We start from the raw sequence: 13,673 nt of genomic DNA on the forward strand, positions 1-13,673 counted from the left end.
CTCTATTCACAGCGCAGCACTGGGCAGGCTGCAGCCCCCATCCTGTGCTGGGATTTCCCACAGCACCGTAGTGCAGGACTATGACACAGAACTGGTATTCCATATCATTACCTGGGAAAACTATCCTTGCACCAAATAAGCTGTTTGCCAGCATAGAGTGAATTACAGGGTGCTGCCAAAGTGACTGCTGTGCCCTTACTAACACCCAGCCCCCAATGGACTGGCAAAAGAGCACTTAAATGGCAGAGCGTGGGCCTGTTTGTCTTAGCAGTAGGAAAGTCTCAGGCTGCCTTCACAGGCAAGGCATTTTCTAGGTGAAATAACCACTTAGGCTTCTGACCAATATTAAAACCTATTTGAAGAGCCACATGGTCCCCATGCCATCAGACAGTGTCATTCCCCACGCCACCCAGCCTGCACTTGTGCTGCATTGGCACCGTTCAGCCCCAGGGAAGCCAGTGACTGCCTCGAGGGTGGCTTAAGTTGACCAAGTGGAACCTGGAGAGCGCAGGAGCACAAGCATTAGGCAGCAGGTGATTCACACACTGCCTGCAGGAGAGGCCCTTCCCTTGCTCGGAAACAGTGGCTTGAGGTAGGCGGTGGATGGCAGTGCTGCCAAACTCCTGTTTACCGAGGAGCTGAGGACACAACAGCTTCCTGGCAGGCAAGAATGACAACAAGGCTGCCAGCAAGGTGCTGGAGTTACTTCCGGGAGCAGGCAGTGAGTGCCCACAGCTCCTTGAGAAGAACCTGATGCTGAAATGGTTCATGTCCCCTCCACACCCCAAAACGGCTGCCCTTCAAGCGATAGCATCAGCCCCAATGGTGTGTTTTGCCTGTACTTGAGCATGGGGGGCAGATCCCTGCAGAATCAGGTGAGTCAGGCTGTGGAACTGTCAGGTTTATCACTGGTGCTGGAATGCTGCTTCCAGGTAAGAGATCCTATCTGGTGGGACCTGGTGTGTGCCTACACACCTAACTAGATAGCAGAGTCCTGCACCATTAGTCACCACGGAGCCAGCCTTAACCCCTTGCTGTCCCTCGCCAAGTGCTCCTCACAGATGGAAGCACGGCCACCCGAACAGGCCGGCGTGCAGCATCCTGCTTGGCTAGGAGCTGTCGTCTGCTTGGCCTTAGGAGTATCAAAGGGCACCTCCCCAGGGCCTGATCTCAGCACAGGGCAAGGGACACGTACCGTGCAAACTGCAGAAGGCCAATAAAAGTTGATAGTTAACCCTCTTTTAGCAGCAAGGCGTGACCTTGGCCCGTCAAGGAAGTCGCTGTCAGTGAGGTCACGGGCACAGAACCCGGCTCAGGGCAGAGCCTGGCACTGAGGGCACGGATGTGTGGCATCCTCCGTGCCAAGGGCAGCGCTGCGTAGGGTTCGTGCACATGGAACGTGCTTTTCCTGTGCCACGCAAGTGCAGTTGCCTCACCAGTTCCCCACGATCCCCAGCGATAAGAGCCCGGCTTGGCCTTCCAGCACACGCCTCCCCCTCCCCTGACAGGTAAGCTTTTAAGGTAATAAACACTCTAACAGAAGCAGAAGTAAAGAAAACAACACACACTAATTTTTATCCTCATAAATAACTAATCTTGATACTTCTCTTTGAATAAAATTTCTTCAGCTTTTCACATAATATAGTACAGTTATTTAAGCAACATTGAACAGCATCGGTAACGGAAGAGGCAAAACCCAACATGTAAATTGGCTACAGCAGACAGGGCACACGGCCACAGCTCCTTCCCCCCTCCTGCCACTTGTTGCTGAGAAGCCAGGCTCAAACACAAGTCGATTGTATTACCCTACCATTACATCAAAGTTGAAAATGCTCTTGCGTTTTTCAATAGGCAACGGTTTGTAGCTAATCTTGGATTTCTTTACACAGTCAGTTGCACATTGGAAAAAACAAAAACAGCAAAATACCACCTTTCACATGGTTTTGTTCTTCGTATTGCATGATGTGTGTTTAGCTGTATCTACAAAAGGCACTATAGAGAGAGAGGAGTCCAGCAAGGTGCAGACTGGAGGAGGTTGGAATCATTTAATGCCCTGGATTACAGCACGAGACTACCCACGGTGTCTCTGCGCCTGACCTGCCTCGCTGCTGAGAACACACCTGTCCCTAACCTGTATCAAAGGTCACTACGTAAGGCTTCTTTATGTACAAATTAGGCTATAATACAACTATTTACAGTGTGTAACACAATATGGTGCAATTCTGTCCACAACAAAGCACTCCAACATGCTGGAGGGGGTGAGCCCCATTGCAAGAGTGCAGACGGGTGCAGCTGAACAGTCCCTGGTGAGCCCTTCATCCTTGCACCTCTGTCTCCTCTATCCAGGACTCCCCAGAGACACTCATGCAGTACCTTTATCCGCTGATGTGCCACTTGAGAGTTCCCTCACTTCCCAGGTTTTGGTTTTAAAATGAGGTGGAAACCTTTTTGCCTGAAGCGGTCCAAAGGCATTAGGAACACCCTCGGATCCTTGCAGCCCTGCAGGAGCAAAGCCAGAAGTTGTTCTCCAGTGCTTGAACAGCTGGGTCACAGTGCCACGCTTGAAGGAGGGCAAAAAGGACTCCTGTAATGGCTGGGTAGTTACACATATCACCACTGCTTAGAGCAGGCAGAAAAAAAAAATTAAAACCCAGGTGCTTTCACAAGTGGCCAGAGGCAGCCAGCCTCATCCCGTGCCACAGCTGGAGCCCCTTGCCCTGGCTGCATTTAGTGACTTTGACAACAGGGCCCCGCCACCATTATTCTACTTACTGAAACCCAGCTGTCACCACTGCTTAACGCCAGGCAATGGTACTGTCAGTGCTCAGCTGCTGTCTGATCCAGGGAAGTGAAAAAGGCTTGGGAAGTTGGAGGAAAAGAGGTATGAGTGCTCAGCTAAGTTTTCCTAAATTAACTGCTCCCTCTCAAACCTGGTACTCTCTCTAGCAGAGGCAGAGCTTTGGGAAAAGCAGCAACAAGTATTGAAGCCGACTGACTGGAAAACCTAGCTGCTGCTCCGGAGAGACAGCCTGCCACCTGGCTGGGACACCCCCGTGCAGTCACTGCTCACTGCAGGGGTGCAGCCACCCTTTTAGGGTTGATTGTGCCACGATCAGCTGCTGTGCCACATGCCACAGCTGGCGGGCAGGACACGGGGCCTGCCTCCCTCGCCCCAGGTAACCCGCATGGGACAAGGGGGACCGAGGCACTCACCCCTCTGCAGAGGTGAGGGGCACGAGTGGCGCCGACCCTTCCCAGGGCACAGGGCAGCTCAGGAGAGCCCCGCTGTCAGTGCCAGAGCCAGCGGTGCCAGGGCTCCTTGCAAACCCCGTGCTGGCTGGCAGCCTCACCACCCGCAGGGCCCCTTGTGCAGCCCCCGGGCTGAGTGGCTCCGCGGGCAGTGCAGCTGGCTGCCCACCGCAGAGCAGGGAGCCGCTGCCACCCAGCTGAGCCCACCGAGCCAGCTCCTGCCCGCTCTGAGCGCCTGACTGAAGGGAGCCCGATGTGCTTGCCCAGGGCAGAAGGGACCGCAGGGGATCACCTGGTCCCTGCCTGCCCTGCAGACAGCTGGGACCCTGTCCCTGTGGCAGATCCTCTCCACAGCCCCTTCCTCCTGCATTGCCACCACCCATGAAGCCCCCGGCCCGCACAGCTCCTCTCCTCCTGCTCAGTGTGCTGCTGCCTGAGCAGGGCCAGCAGCTGCCTCACACCAGAGCCCCCAGGCTTCTCCTCCTCAATATGTGGTGTGCCTGGGGGTTGGGGGCACTGAGGGCAGTCTCCTGTTCTGCTCAGGACACCCAGGGAAGCAGCACCCCCTGCCAGCTCTCTCTGACTCACTCTCTGGGCTTTAGTGAGGCAGTGGCAGTGCCACCTGGGGTCGGGGACCACGATCTGCTCTGCCTGCTACAGCTCTGCCTTTCACCCTGGCACCAGCAAGACCTGCCCAGAGGCTCGTTGTAGGACACAAATCAGTGCCTGAAGGCCTACTGCCACCTAATTGGTCCACAGGCAGCAGCATCCCAGGACCCCAACCAGGATGTGGGACCCCAAATGGGGCATACATGGCAGTGCCAGGCTCCAGACCACCCCATCCCTCTGCCCCCACATAGTTGGCAGCACCTCCTCCTGCCCTGCTTGGGGCTGCAGCTGCTCTGTGCCCGTGGTCCCAGGCAGCACCACCACGGTGGGGCTGAAGATGCCAGGGGTGGCCCAGCTGTCACCCCCTCTTCTGTGGCCCAGGGTCTTCGCAACCCTCTCCTCCCTGTGGCTGGGGTCACCGAGGCTCCCTCTGGTCACACATGGGACAGTGGGACCTGCTTGTGGTAGGAGGCCATACTGGGCAGTACCGTCCTGCCCACCAGTGCCGGGCTGGCCTCACCGTACACAGAGGCGCCCGCAGGCTTCCTGGCCCGGCAGCAGCGCGTGGTGAAGCGCCTCCAGGACTCGAGTGTCTTGCCAGACCAGATCCAAACGCCGGAGGTGATCCCCACCACAAGGCACATGAAGTACTTGAGCATGAAGACAGCATAGTCAGGCTTGGGGCGGTGAGGATCCCCCGGGCAGGAGCAGTTGTGTGCCTGCTCCCAGGCCTCCCGGTTGTGCTGCTCGTAGATGTAGCACGCGATGACGATGGTGGCAGGCACGGTGTACAGCACGGTGAAGATGCCGATGCGGATCATCAGCTTCTCCAGCTTGTCAGTTTTGGTGCCGCCCTGCTTGATCACGCTGCGGATGCGAAAGAGCGAGATGAAGCCAGCCAGCAGGAAGAGGCTGCCGGTGAAGAGATAAACCACTAGCGGTGCCAGCACAAAGCCCCGCAGATTCTCCAGGCTCTGGTTGCCCACATAGCAAACCCCAGCCACCGGGTCACCATCAACAGAGCTGAGTGCCAGAACAGCAATGGATTTGGCACTGGGGATGAGCCAGGCAGCCAGGTGGAAGTACTGTGAATAGCTGGCAATGGCCTCATTGCCCCACTTCATGCCAGCAGCCAGGAACCAGGTGAGGGACAGGATGACCCACCAGATGGAGCTGGCCATGCCGAAGAAGTAGAGGAGAAGGAAAACCACGGTGCAGAGAGCAGGGCCTGTGGTCTCGTAATGGATGTGGTGGTGCTCCGGGTTGCAAGCCACATTGGCGTGCCCTGCCACCAGCCGCACGATGTAGCCCATGGAGACGAAGAGGTAGCAGGCAGAGAGGAAGATGATGGGGCGCTCAGGGTACTTGAAGCGCTCCATGTCAATGAGGAAGGTGGCCACAGTGGTTGAGGTGGAGAGGAAGCAGAGGATGGACCAGAGGCCAATCCAGAAGGTAGCAAAGGTCTTCTCATCCTGGGTAAAGTAGGGCTGGTAGCAGGGGATGGCACAGTTGAGTACCTTCCCAGTCCTGATGCGGTTGTACAGCGGATGGGACTCCTTGGAGATGGGGATCAGGGGCGCTTTGCACTTGCAAGTCTGCCCACAGTCCAGCCCTGAGAGGCGCTGCCCATCGAGTGGAGTCAGGTTTTTGGCCGTGTCCTTGGCAGGGCGCGTGGGCTTCCCGAAGAAAGGCGGCAGGGTGGTGGCTTCCGTGTGGTTGTATCCCATGCAAAGCACCTCGGTGTCCCCCAGCACCGGCAGGCTGTCACAGCTCATCCTCTCGGGCCAGGCAAAGCCGTACTGCTGCATGATGGGCGAGCAGCCGGCCTTGGCCCGCTCGCAGACGGAGCGGCAGGGGGGCAGCGGCTTCGTGTAGTCGGACAGGCAGATGGGGGTGTACATGCTGCAGAGGAAGAAGCGCAGGTCCGGGGAGCACTGGATCTCCACCAGCGGCCAGAACTGGTGCACCTCCAGCCCAGCCTCGTCCTGCGTGTCGTGGTTGAACTGGTTGGGCATGTAGGTGAGGTTGTAGCCGATGCCCTTGCACATCGGCACCGTGATCTCCTGGCACACCAGCGCCTTGGAGGCGGCGCGCCCCGCCGCCGGCAGCCCCAGCAGCAGCGGCAGCCCCAGCAGCAGCGGCACCGGCAGCCCCCGGCCGCCCATCGCCGCCGCGCGTCCTACCGCCGCCGCATGTCCCGGGCACCTGCCGCCTCCGCGCCGGGAGCGGGGCCCCGCCGGGAGCGAGAGCGGGATCCCGACCGCCGCCGCCGCCGCCACCTGCGCTCTGGGGCGGGCGGGCGGCCCCGCTCCGCGCCGCGCCCGCGCCCCGCCCCGGGACCGCCCCGGGACCGCCCCCGCCGCCGGCCCCGCCCCGCCGGGGCTCCCCGCGGCCGCCCCCGCGCCGGGTACCGAGTCCCGCGGCGGCGAAACGCCGCTCTGCCCCGGCCCCCGCTGCTGGAGGCGTCCCGCTGGGTCCCCGTCCGCCGGGGCTCGGAGTCCCGCGGCGGCCCGGGGGCAAGCGGCGAAGTGAGAAGATGACGGTGCCAAACCACCGACTGCTCCGCATCCGTGCATCGCCTTCCCCTCCTGGCCGCCGGGCCCCTCCCGAGACCCAGGACCCTCCGCCCCCCCAGCGCCTGGAGAAGAGCAGGCTGTGCCCGCGGCGCTGCTGCCGCTTCTCCCCTTCCTCCTCGGGCCCTTCAGCCCCTCTTCGCGGGAAGGGGCCGGGGCCTCGCCCACCGTAACGGGACTGGGACGAACGGGGGAAAACCTGGGTAGGGGAAGGGAAAACGTGAAGGGGTCCTGAGCGGCTTTGCCTTGCTCCGGCCGTGGCACATCAGCCCGGGTACAAGGGGCACTGTAGCATCTACCGGCGCTGCCCGCGCCCAAGCTGCCCGGCGGGGCAGCGCTCCTGACTCCCGGAACGCTGAGCCTCGGCGGGAAGGAAAACCACCCCTGCCCGGGCGCAGGCAGCCGCGTTACCACATTCCTGCCCCGGATTCCGGTCGCCATCCGCTCCGCCAGCCCTTTTCTTCCCGCCCAGGCGGGCGGCAGGCGCTGCGGCGCAGCGCGAACCAACGACGAGACCGCGCCGGGGCAGAAGGCTGTGCCCAGCGCCCTGGGACCGCGGGCTCCTGCCAGAGCCACCGAGGTGGTCACGCTCAGTTGCCAGGAATTCCAATCCTCCGGTCCATGCATTCGTAAACACCGAAATTGCCAGCCCGATTTTCAAGCGCTTCCCTGAAAGCCCTGAAGCCCACGGCATTTTCAGGGCACACAGGGGAACAGACCTGCTTCAGAAGCCAGATTCGGGGGTCCAGACTGCAGCTGATATGGCAGAGCCTTCTGCCCCAAGGCAGAAGGCCTTGCACAGGAGCCATTCACTCCACCTCAGTGGATGTGGATGGAAGGGCATTTTAGACCAGAGTACTTGCATCCAGCCCTGGATCTACCAGTCAAGACATACCCACAGCACATCACAGATACAGACACTTTGCATTCAAGACCTGGTGCCGAGGAACACCAGCACCCAAAATACCCCTAACTGCACCCAGAGCCCACAAAGCAAATACGCAAAGCATGACTTAGCTCCTGCCTTCCTCCCAGAAGTAAAATCAGGCTTGCTCATTGCTCTGAAGCCAGTGGCTGATGTACCCGCAGGCAGAGCACTGACTGCTGATGACCAAAATCATCAGTCATTTTAAGGCGAGAGACCTCACAACCACCTCTGAAATTCACATCCACCCAGACTAGGCATGCATATTACTTGGCACTGTCAATGTTGATGCTTAACTTTTTTTTTTTTTAAGGAAAAAAATAAATCTCACATTCCTACACCTCTTTGCTTTACACTGTAAGTTTTTTTCCCTGTAACAGAGCTATACAGAAGAAAATTATAAGTCACATGTTCCTTTGGAAGACAGTGGCATATCCTTGTAGCAGGAGTCATAACTTTTAATTCTCCTCAACAATGAGTTTCTGTGAACTAGCAGCCCAGCAGAAAGCAATCACAGACAGTTTCATTATGGCTGTCAGTTGATTATCCAAATTATAGCTGAGAGAAGAGGGCAGCCTTTTTATTATCATCATTGCTGTACAATTAGAAAATGCTGATGCAACTCCATAAGAGCAAAAATTGTCTTTTTTTGTTGGCATTTTTCATTTTTATAAGCATTCTCTTGGGCATCATCTTCGTTTGATTTGACACACAATAGGGAATGGGTACATAAGTGGGAAGGGAGAAGATAAGAAGGGGAAAATAGGGCAGCTCTTCATTTCAGTTAATCTATCAACTCTTGTAGCCTGGTTCAGGTTTTGCCACTCCTCCAGATGTATCTAATTCTTAGAGCCTGGCTGTAAATAATGCTGTATTTGCTACACTGGGGACACATAAAATCCAATTAAGAGCCAGGTAGACATCTGTTGTCTTGCTCTGTGCTTCTGTTTCCTTTTTGTTTTTTATGAATATGTAGCAGAACAACCAGAGCAGGATTAAATATGGGGTAAGTGCAAGTGCAGTTGATAGGTTTGTTACTCATTTCTTCAGTAAAGGAGGAGAGTACAGTGCTTTATGTGCATCCAGCACATAAACAGAAGATGTGTCTGCACAAAAAATTTACTGAGTCAAACCCTACAGACAAAAAAGGAAGTGTTTCCTGGCCCTAAGAAAATGCTTTTGTAGTTAAAAAACTCTTAAATTATTAAAAATCACTTTACCTTTTATCCATGTGCAGAAGCGTCCAAGAAGATCCACTGTGCTAGACAGGTCTGCTTGGGAGTACATCTAACCCCTGCTCCTGGCTGCAGCCCAGAGGATTCAGGCATGGACTGGCAATATGTGTCCTCACAGACATACCTTCCACTCACTGAGGAGTTTTCAGCTAGGATGCAGTGGTTCCTGGTAGAAGCAGAAAGTAAAAAGGTGATAAATATTTCTGTATTTGGTTCTTTCACTGCTGATTGTCAGCATACACTGTTTACCTGGACAAATTGCTTTTGTGAAGGATAGCATGACTTTTAAAAGACTTTAGAAAAGGACTGAGTTTCCTTTGTAAAGACTGGCTATTGCCCTTGCCCTTGTTAGAGGACTCGGCAGACTTTTGCAAAGAGCTTTTCAGCCCAGGCTTTGGGCAGGGACAAAGCCAGAGAGGACTGATCTCGCTCTTGGCTTTGCCGGCACCAAAGCAGGGCAGGAACCTCCTGCCCCTCTTGTCACAGGATCAGCACACCACCCCTTGGCCCTCGACCCTTCTTGCTCTAAGCAGCAAATCCTGGTTCTGTCTGCGCTGCTGACAAGTCTCCAGCTCCCAGGAAGGGAGCAGTGGGGGCCCAGCACAGGTGACTCCAGTCTCCCAGTGCTGGTGGGCAGCCTGCCAGTCACCCCAGCTGGAGGCTGTGCTGGCTCAGGCATTGCTCAAATTAGCAGTGACCCCTGATAACAAACTGCTTGAGTGAGGGGGTGCTGGGGACCATGGGTGGTTTGCAGCAGCACAAGACTGTGCCTTACTGCCTGTGAAGAGTGCAGGAACAGACATCACTTCTGGCATCACGGTGCAGTCCCCAGGCAGCACCAGCACAGCAGACCACTGTGTCCTGGTACAAAAGGATATCAGTGTTTGCCCCACATTGAGGACACAGCTGCATGCTGCACCAAGGCAGGTGCGCTTCTGCTTCCACCCATGGCAAGTGTTTGCCTTCCCACCTGAGAGCTGCAGCTCCAGGCTGCCTGTGCTGCAAACCCCAGCACCAAGACTGACCTTGGGCAACAGCACCTGGAGCAGGGGGCTCCTAAATTAGACCAAAGTTCTTGCTGCGCTGCAGGCAGGAGGGATCTGACAGGCAGGGAGGCAGAAGGACTCTTGGCCCTTTGCAAGCAGGCAGAGCAGAGTGAGAATCACTGCCAGCATTTGCAGAGGGACCCCGGCACCCAAATCCTACTGAAGTGCAACAGCAGGGGGGGTAAACATTTCTCGTGTGCCCTGATGAATTAAAGGCTGTAGCCTGGGGACAGGAATTCAAATTTAAATCACTTGAATGCTTTTCACCATGCCTTGCTCAAATTCCCTTAAAAATCCTAGCTTACATCAATACAATTTGGTTCTATATTACACCTGTGCAATTACACACCTTAGCATATTGCAGGAAAACAAAACCATGCCAAACTGTAGCCATATCCAAAAAGTTACATGGAACTTGAAAACTTCTTTTAAAACTCAATTTCTAACAGTGACACAGACTTTAGCAACACCTAACTAACACAGTGCTGCAGTTTGAAAAATGCCACCAGAAGTTCAGGTAAGTAAGACCAAAGTAAAATCAGGAAGAGTGGCTGCACATAAAACTAATCTTGCCAAACTCATCACTTCTTAATTAACTATACTTGTACATATAAGTGCACATAAAATGCATGTCATAAGCTTTCTTGGTCTCCCCAGGCACTGGGAACCTTCCCATGAGCCACACTTGGAATACTGAAGGGATGTTCCTGTCCTGAGGTCCAGCTACCACAGCATGCAGAGGCAGGATCAGGGCCCTGGCCCAGAGCTGCATGAGGCTTGGTGGTGATGAGGCTGGGCCTCTGCCATGCCACAGCCATGGCTGGTCTTCAAATCTCCTTGCTGTGACTCACAACGCTGAGATAAAGAGGCACCAGTGACATTCCTTACATCTAATTTTCTTGGGGGGGGGTATAGTGCAGCCTGAAACATCTGAAACTTTTCAGATATGTAGTTTTTGAAGCACAGGACATTATGCTTTTTTTTTTTTCCTTTTCTTTTTCTCTCAAAAGAAAACAATCCCCATAGTGAAGTTGACATGATAAATTGGTATGGCCCTGGCAAAGCCCTCACTCTTCATTTGGCAAATACTTATTTATGGACTTTCAATTTGTGGCTTATGTAACAACAGGGTGAGTGACTTTCAAAAAAAGCTCCGCCATGTATTGACCTGATACAGCCTAATGGGTCCTTCAGAGCAATTAGGATTTATTGTGTTAGCGTCTATTGTGTATAGAGACCATTTTAAAAACATGTGTTATTTACCCAGAAAGCAGTAATGACTGTTTAAATACAGTGAGATTGTTTCTTAAACTCTTGCTGCTCTATACATTGCAAAGAAGTTACTCCAAATATTTTTCAGTTAAATATTTTGCTCCAGTGGGATTTCCAAGCCAGATTATTCCATGGCATATATATTTGTATGCCTATAGCTGTAAGTGAACCGAGCTCCCAGGAAAGCTGCAAAATGAGCAGCCTTGAAGCATGGAATCTGAGATTTTTTTCTCAGCCAAGGGGCCAGTGCTTGCCACTCTAGTGGTCTGAGCAGCTCAGGCCTTTTCCTAACTTAGAGAGCAGAGCATTTCCCATGAACCACACAAGTTTTGCCCTGTCTGATCTGAAAGTCCAGCAAAAGTGACCTTACAAGCCATGAAGCTGTGGTTTGCATCATAGCACATCTAACCCTCTACATGCACATGAGGTGGGGCCATCATCACTTCCCCGCAACCTCCTGGGGGCCAGCATGCAAGGACACAAGTGTTAGTTTCTGAAGACCAAGGCAGCTGTGAGAAGCCAAATCCCTGGCTAGGCTCCTCAGCAGGCCTGAAGGAGCCCAGTTTTGCGGCCCAGCAAAGATCAGGGCTGGCTTAACCAGCTCTGACTCCGACCACAGAGTAAAACAAACCCCCAGCTCATACATGGGAGCCATCAATCGCCTCTAGGAAACAATAACAATATAGATTAATTACTGCTTGACTCGTCTTCAGACCAATGCTGTTTTGATCAGCACTATCTCAAAAATAGTTCTTTCCTTTTCTGCCTTTTTCCTGCCCCCTCCTTTGCTGTGTGAGACTTTCAGGGTGAAACTGCTCAAGGCAGTTTTTTGGCAAAATGCTTTGCCTGCCTTGCTTCAGATCACAGCCTTTGGAGACTTGTTTCTATCCGCTTGTTTTACACCAAAATTAACATATTATCTGTTACAGCTGCAGAGACAGAAGTACTAAGTAGTTTTTTTATTCCAGCAAAAAGAGGGACAGGTTTTTGTCTGAAAAATTTGAGGCAAGTATTTCAGAGTTAGGATGCAAGTTTGTAATGGCTCAGGCGGCCTAGGCTGAAGCTGGTTATGACTTATGATTTCTGTTTTGTGGAAAATACCAACATTAAAAAAAATGTAAAACACACCAGTTTGTTCCAAACAGGGCAAGCTGCCCTTACTTCTGAGCAATCCTGCAGCATCAGTAAAAGCTAGCAGGTTTCCTCTCAAAACATGGAGCGTTCCTAGAAGCCCCCTACCCAGGAAAGCCTTAGGGGCAAAAGATGGGGGGAGGACGTGGAATGGGGAACATGGAAACCCTAGAGAGATGGATCTTGTTCGCAAACTGGGCAGACTTCAGGCAGGAATCTGCTTGGTGAGCATTTGTCTCTTAGGTCCTGCCTGATTTTCAGAGAAAGATGGTCAATGAAAACAGAAACCTTTCCAAGATATTTTCTGTCTCTGCCAAACTGACACTTTACAAAGAAACTGCTCTCAGTATGAGCATCTGCAGTTATGGGTGGTCTCTCCTGGCCTTAAAATTCTATGAATTGGTGCAAAACATATGATAACAACTGTTGCTGTTAAAAACAACTTCAGTCTGTCTTCAGAATAGTTCGAGTTCAGTCTGTCTTTTCCTGAAAATACAGAGTTCATTTAAAATAGATTTCAAACATGTAAGCCAGTTTGACTGCATTTCTTCACCAATATCTCAAGATGCTGTGATCAAGACCTTCCAGATGCAGTGATTCTGGACTCTCTTAAGGCAACCTTAAGGGATCATTATTTCCAGAAACTGGACTCCTTTACAACATGCCATATTGCTCACTTAAGAACAGAAGCAATCAAAAATTATGCATTTAAAAGCTTTATCCTGTATGCGTTCTTACATACATTACCCTAGAAGGAGAACATTCACATACATTCTGTGTTTCTATGAACCAGAAAGTATCAAAGCCAGAGACCCCCTGAAACAATGTCTTTTGCCTGACCTTTTAGGCATTCTTGCTAAGATCAGGCACTTCAGTTTTTCCTATCTGCTTTTGACATCCTTGAAGTGCTTGACACAGAGCTAGAGGAATATTAGAACTAAGAGTTAGTGAGTCATGTCATTCACATCACGTGAATGAAACTATGTTGAAATACAGATTTAAATCCCCGCATAATCAACATTTATTGGACACAATAAAAAGAACCAGAAACAGATGAAAAGGCAATTAGCACTCGCTAGAACTATACACATTTTGATTACTTCCTTCTGCAAGTCATTCATGGCATAGTATAATACACAGGTCAAAGTGATTTTGGAAAGGATGTTGCTAGCAACCTTCCCACTCAGGTATTAGTCAGATGTGAAGGATTAACACATGCAAGTGACCTTTATGTGCTGTAGTGGAATGGAAACAGGGAGCAGAGTCTGCAGCAGGAGCCAGAATGGTCTTTTTCCAGCTCAAGGCTGAGTGGTTGATTTCCCAGCTCTCTGTGGCCATAAGGACAGGGACTAATGTTAACAGAATTGGAGCAAACCAGGAAATTTGCTGGGCAAAAGAAGGAATTCATTCTCTAAATCCTACACTTCACTGCCATGCACAGCAACACTGAGCATGCAATTATGTTATCCAGCTTGGCATATTACCTGGTGATGCAAGAAAGTTCTCCAAAATATTCCACAAGTGCTGGCACAGAGTTGCCAAAAATATTGATGACAAGGTTGTGTAGTCCTATTACAAGGTGCTTTTTTACCAAACTGATACTGTCAAATTGGTTTTGTAAAAGCAACAAGCT

At 52.5% G+C, this 13,673-nt stretch overlaps 2 protein-coding genes across 5 annotated transcripts in view; both read right to left on the reverse strand.

Moving 5' to 3' along the window:
• PLEKHM3 (pleckstrin homology domain containing M3) overlaps positions 1-13,673 on the reverse strand; it is a 102,568-nt gene that overhangs the window by 1,492 nt on the left and 87,403 nt on the right. For 2 of the 4 annotated variants that reach the window (XR_005257658.1, XM_038143612.1), the window contains exon 8: positions 8,577-8,757. Coding sequence is in view for 2 of the 4 variants with exons in the window: in XM_038143612.1 (XP_037999540.1) it covers positions 8,580-8,757 (178 nt within the window). In the remaining 2 variants the exon portion in view is untranslated. Of the gene's footprint in view, positions 1-7,653; positions 8,758-13,673 lie in introns of those variants that run through there. The other 2 variants (XM_038143613.1, XR_005257659.1) reach the window with 2 other exon arrangements.
• Positions 1,572-7,506, reverse strand: FZD5 (frizzled class receptor 5). The gene has a single exon (XM_038143608.1). It carries the CDS (start codon positions 7,056-7,058, stop codon positions 4,293-4,295), a length of 2,766 nt encoding a protein of 921 aa, XP_037999536.1. The 5' UTR covers positions 7,059-7,506; the 3' UTR covers positions 1,572-4,292.

Source organism: Motacilla alba, chromosome 7 (assembly GCF_015832195.1).
Source record: "Motacilla alba alba isolate MOTALB_02 chromosome 7, Motacilla_alba_V1.0_pri, whole genome shotgun sequence".
NCBI classification, from domain to species: Eukaryota; Metazoa; Chordata; class Aves; order Passeriformes; family Motacillidae; genus Motacilla; species Motacilla alba.

Excerpts from the sequence above, each read along its gene's own strand:
- FZD5 (XM_038143608.1), bottom strand. The coding sequence starts at position 7,058 with ATGCATGGACCGGAGGATTGGAATTCCTGGCAACTGAGCGTGACCACC.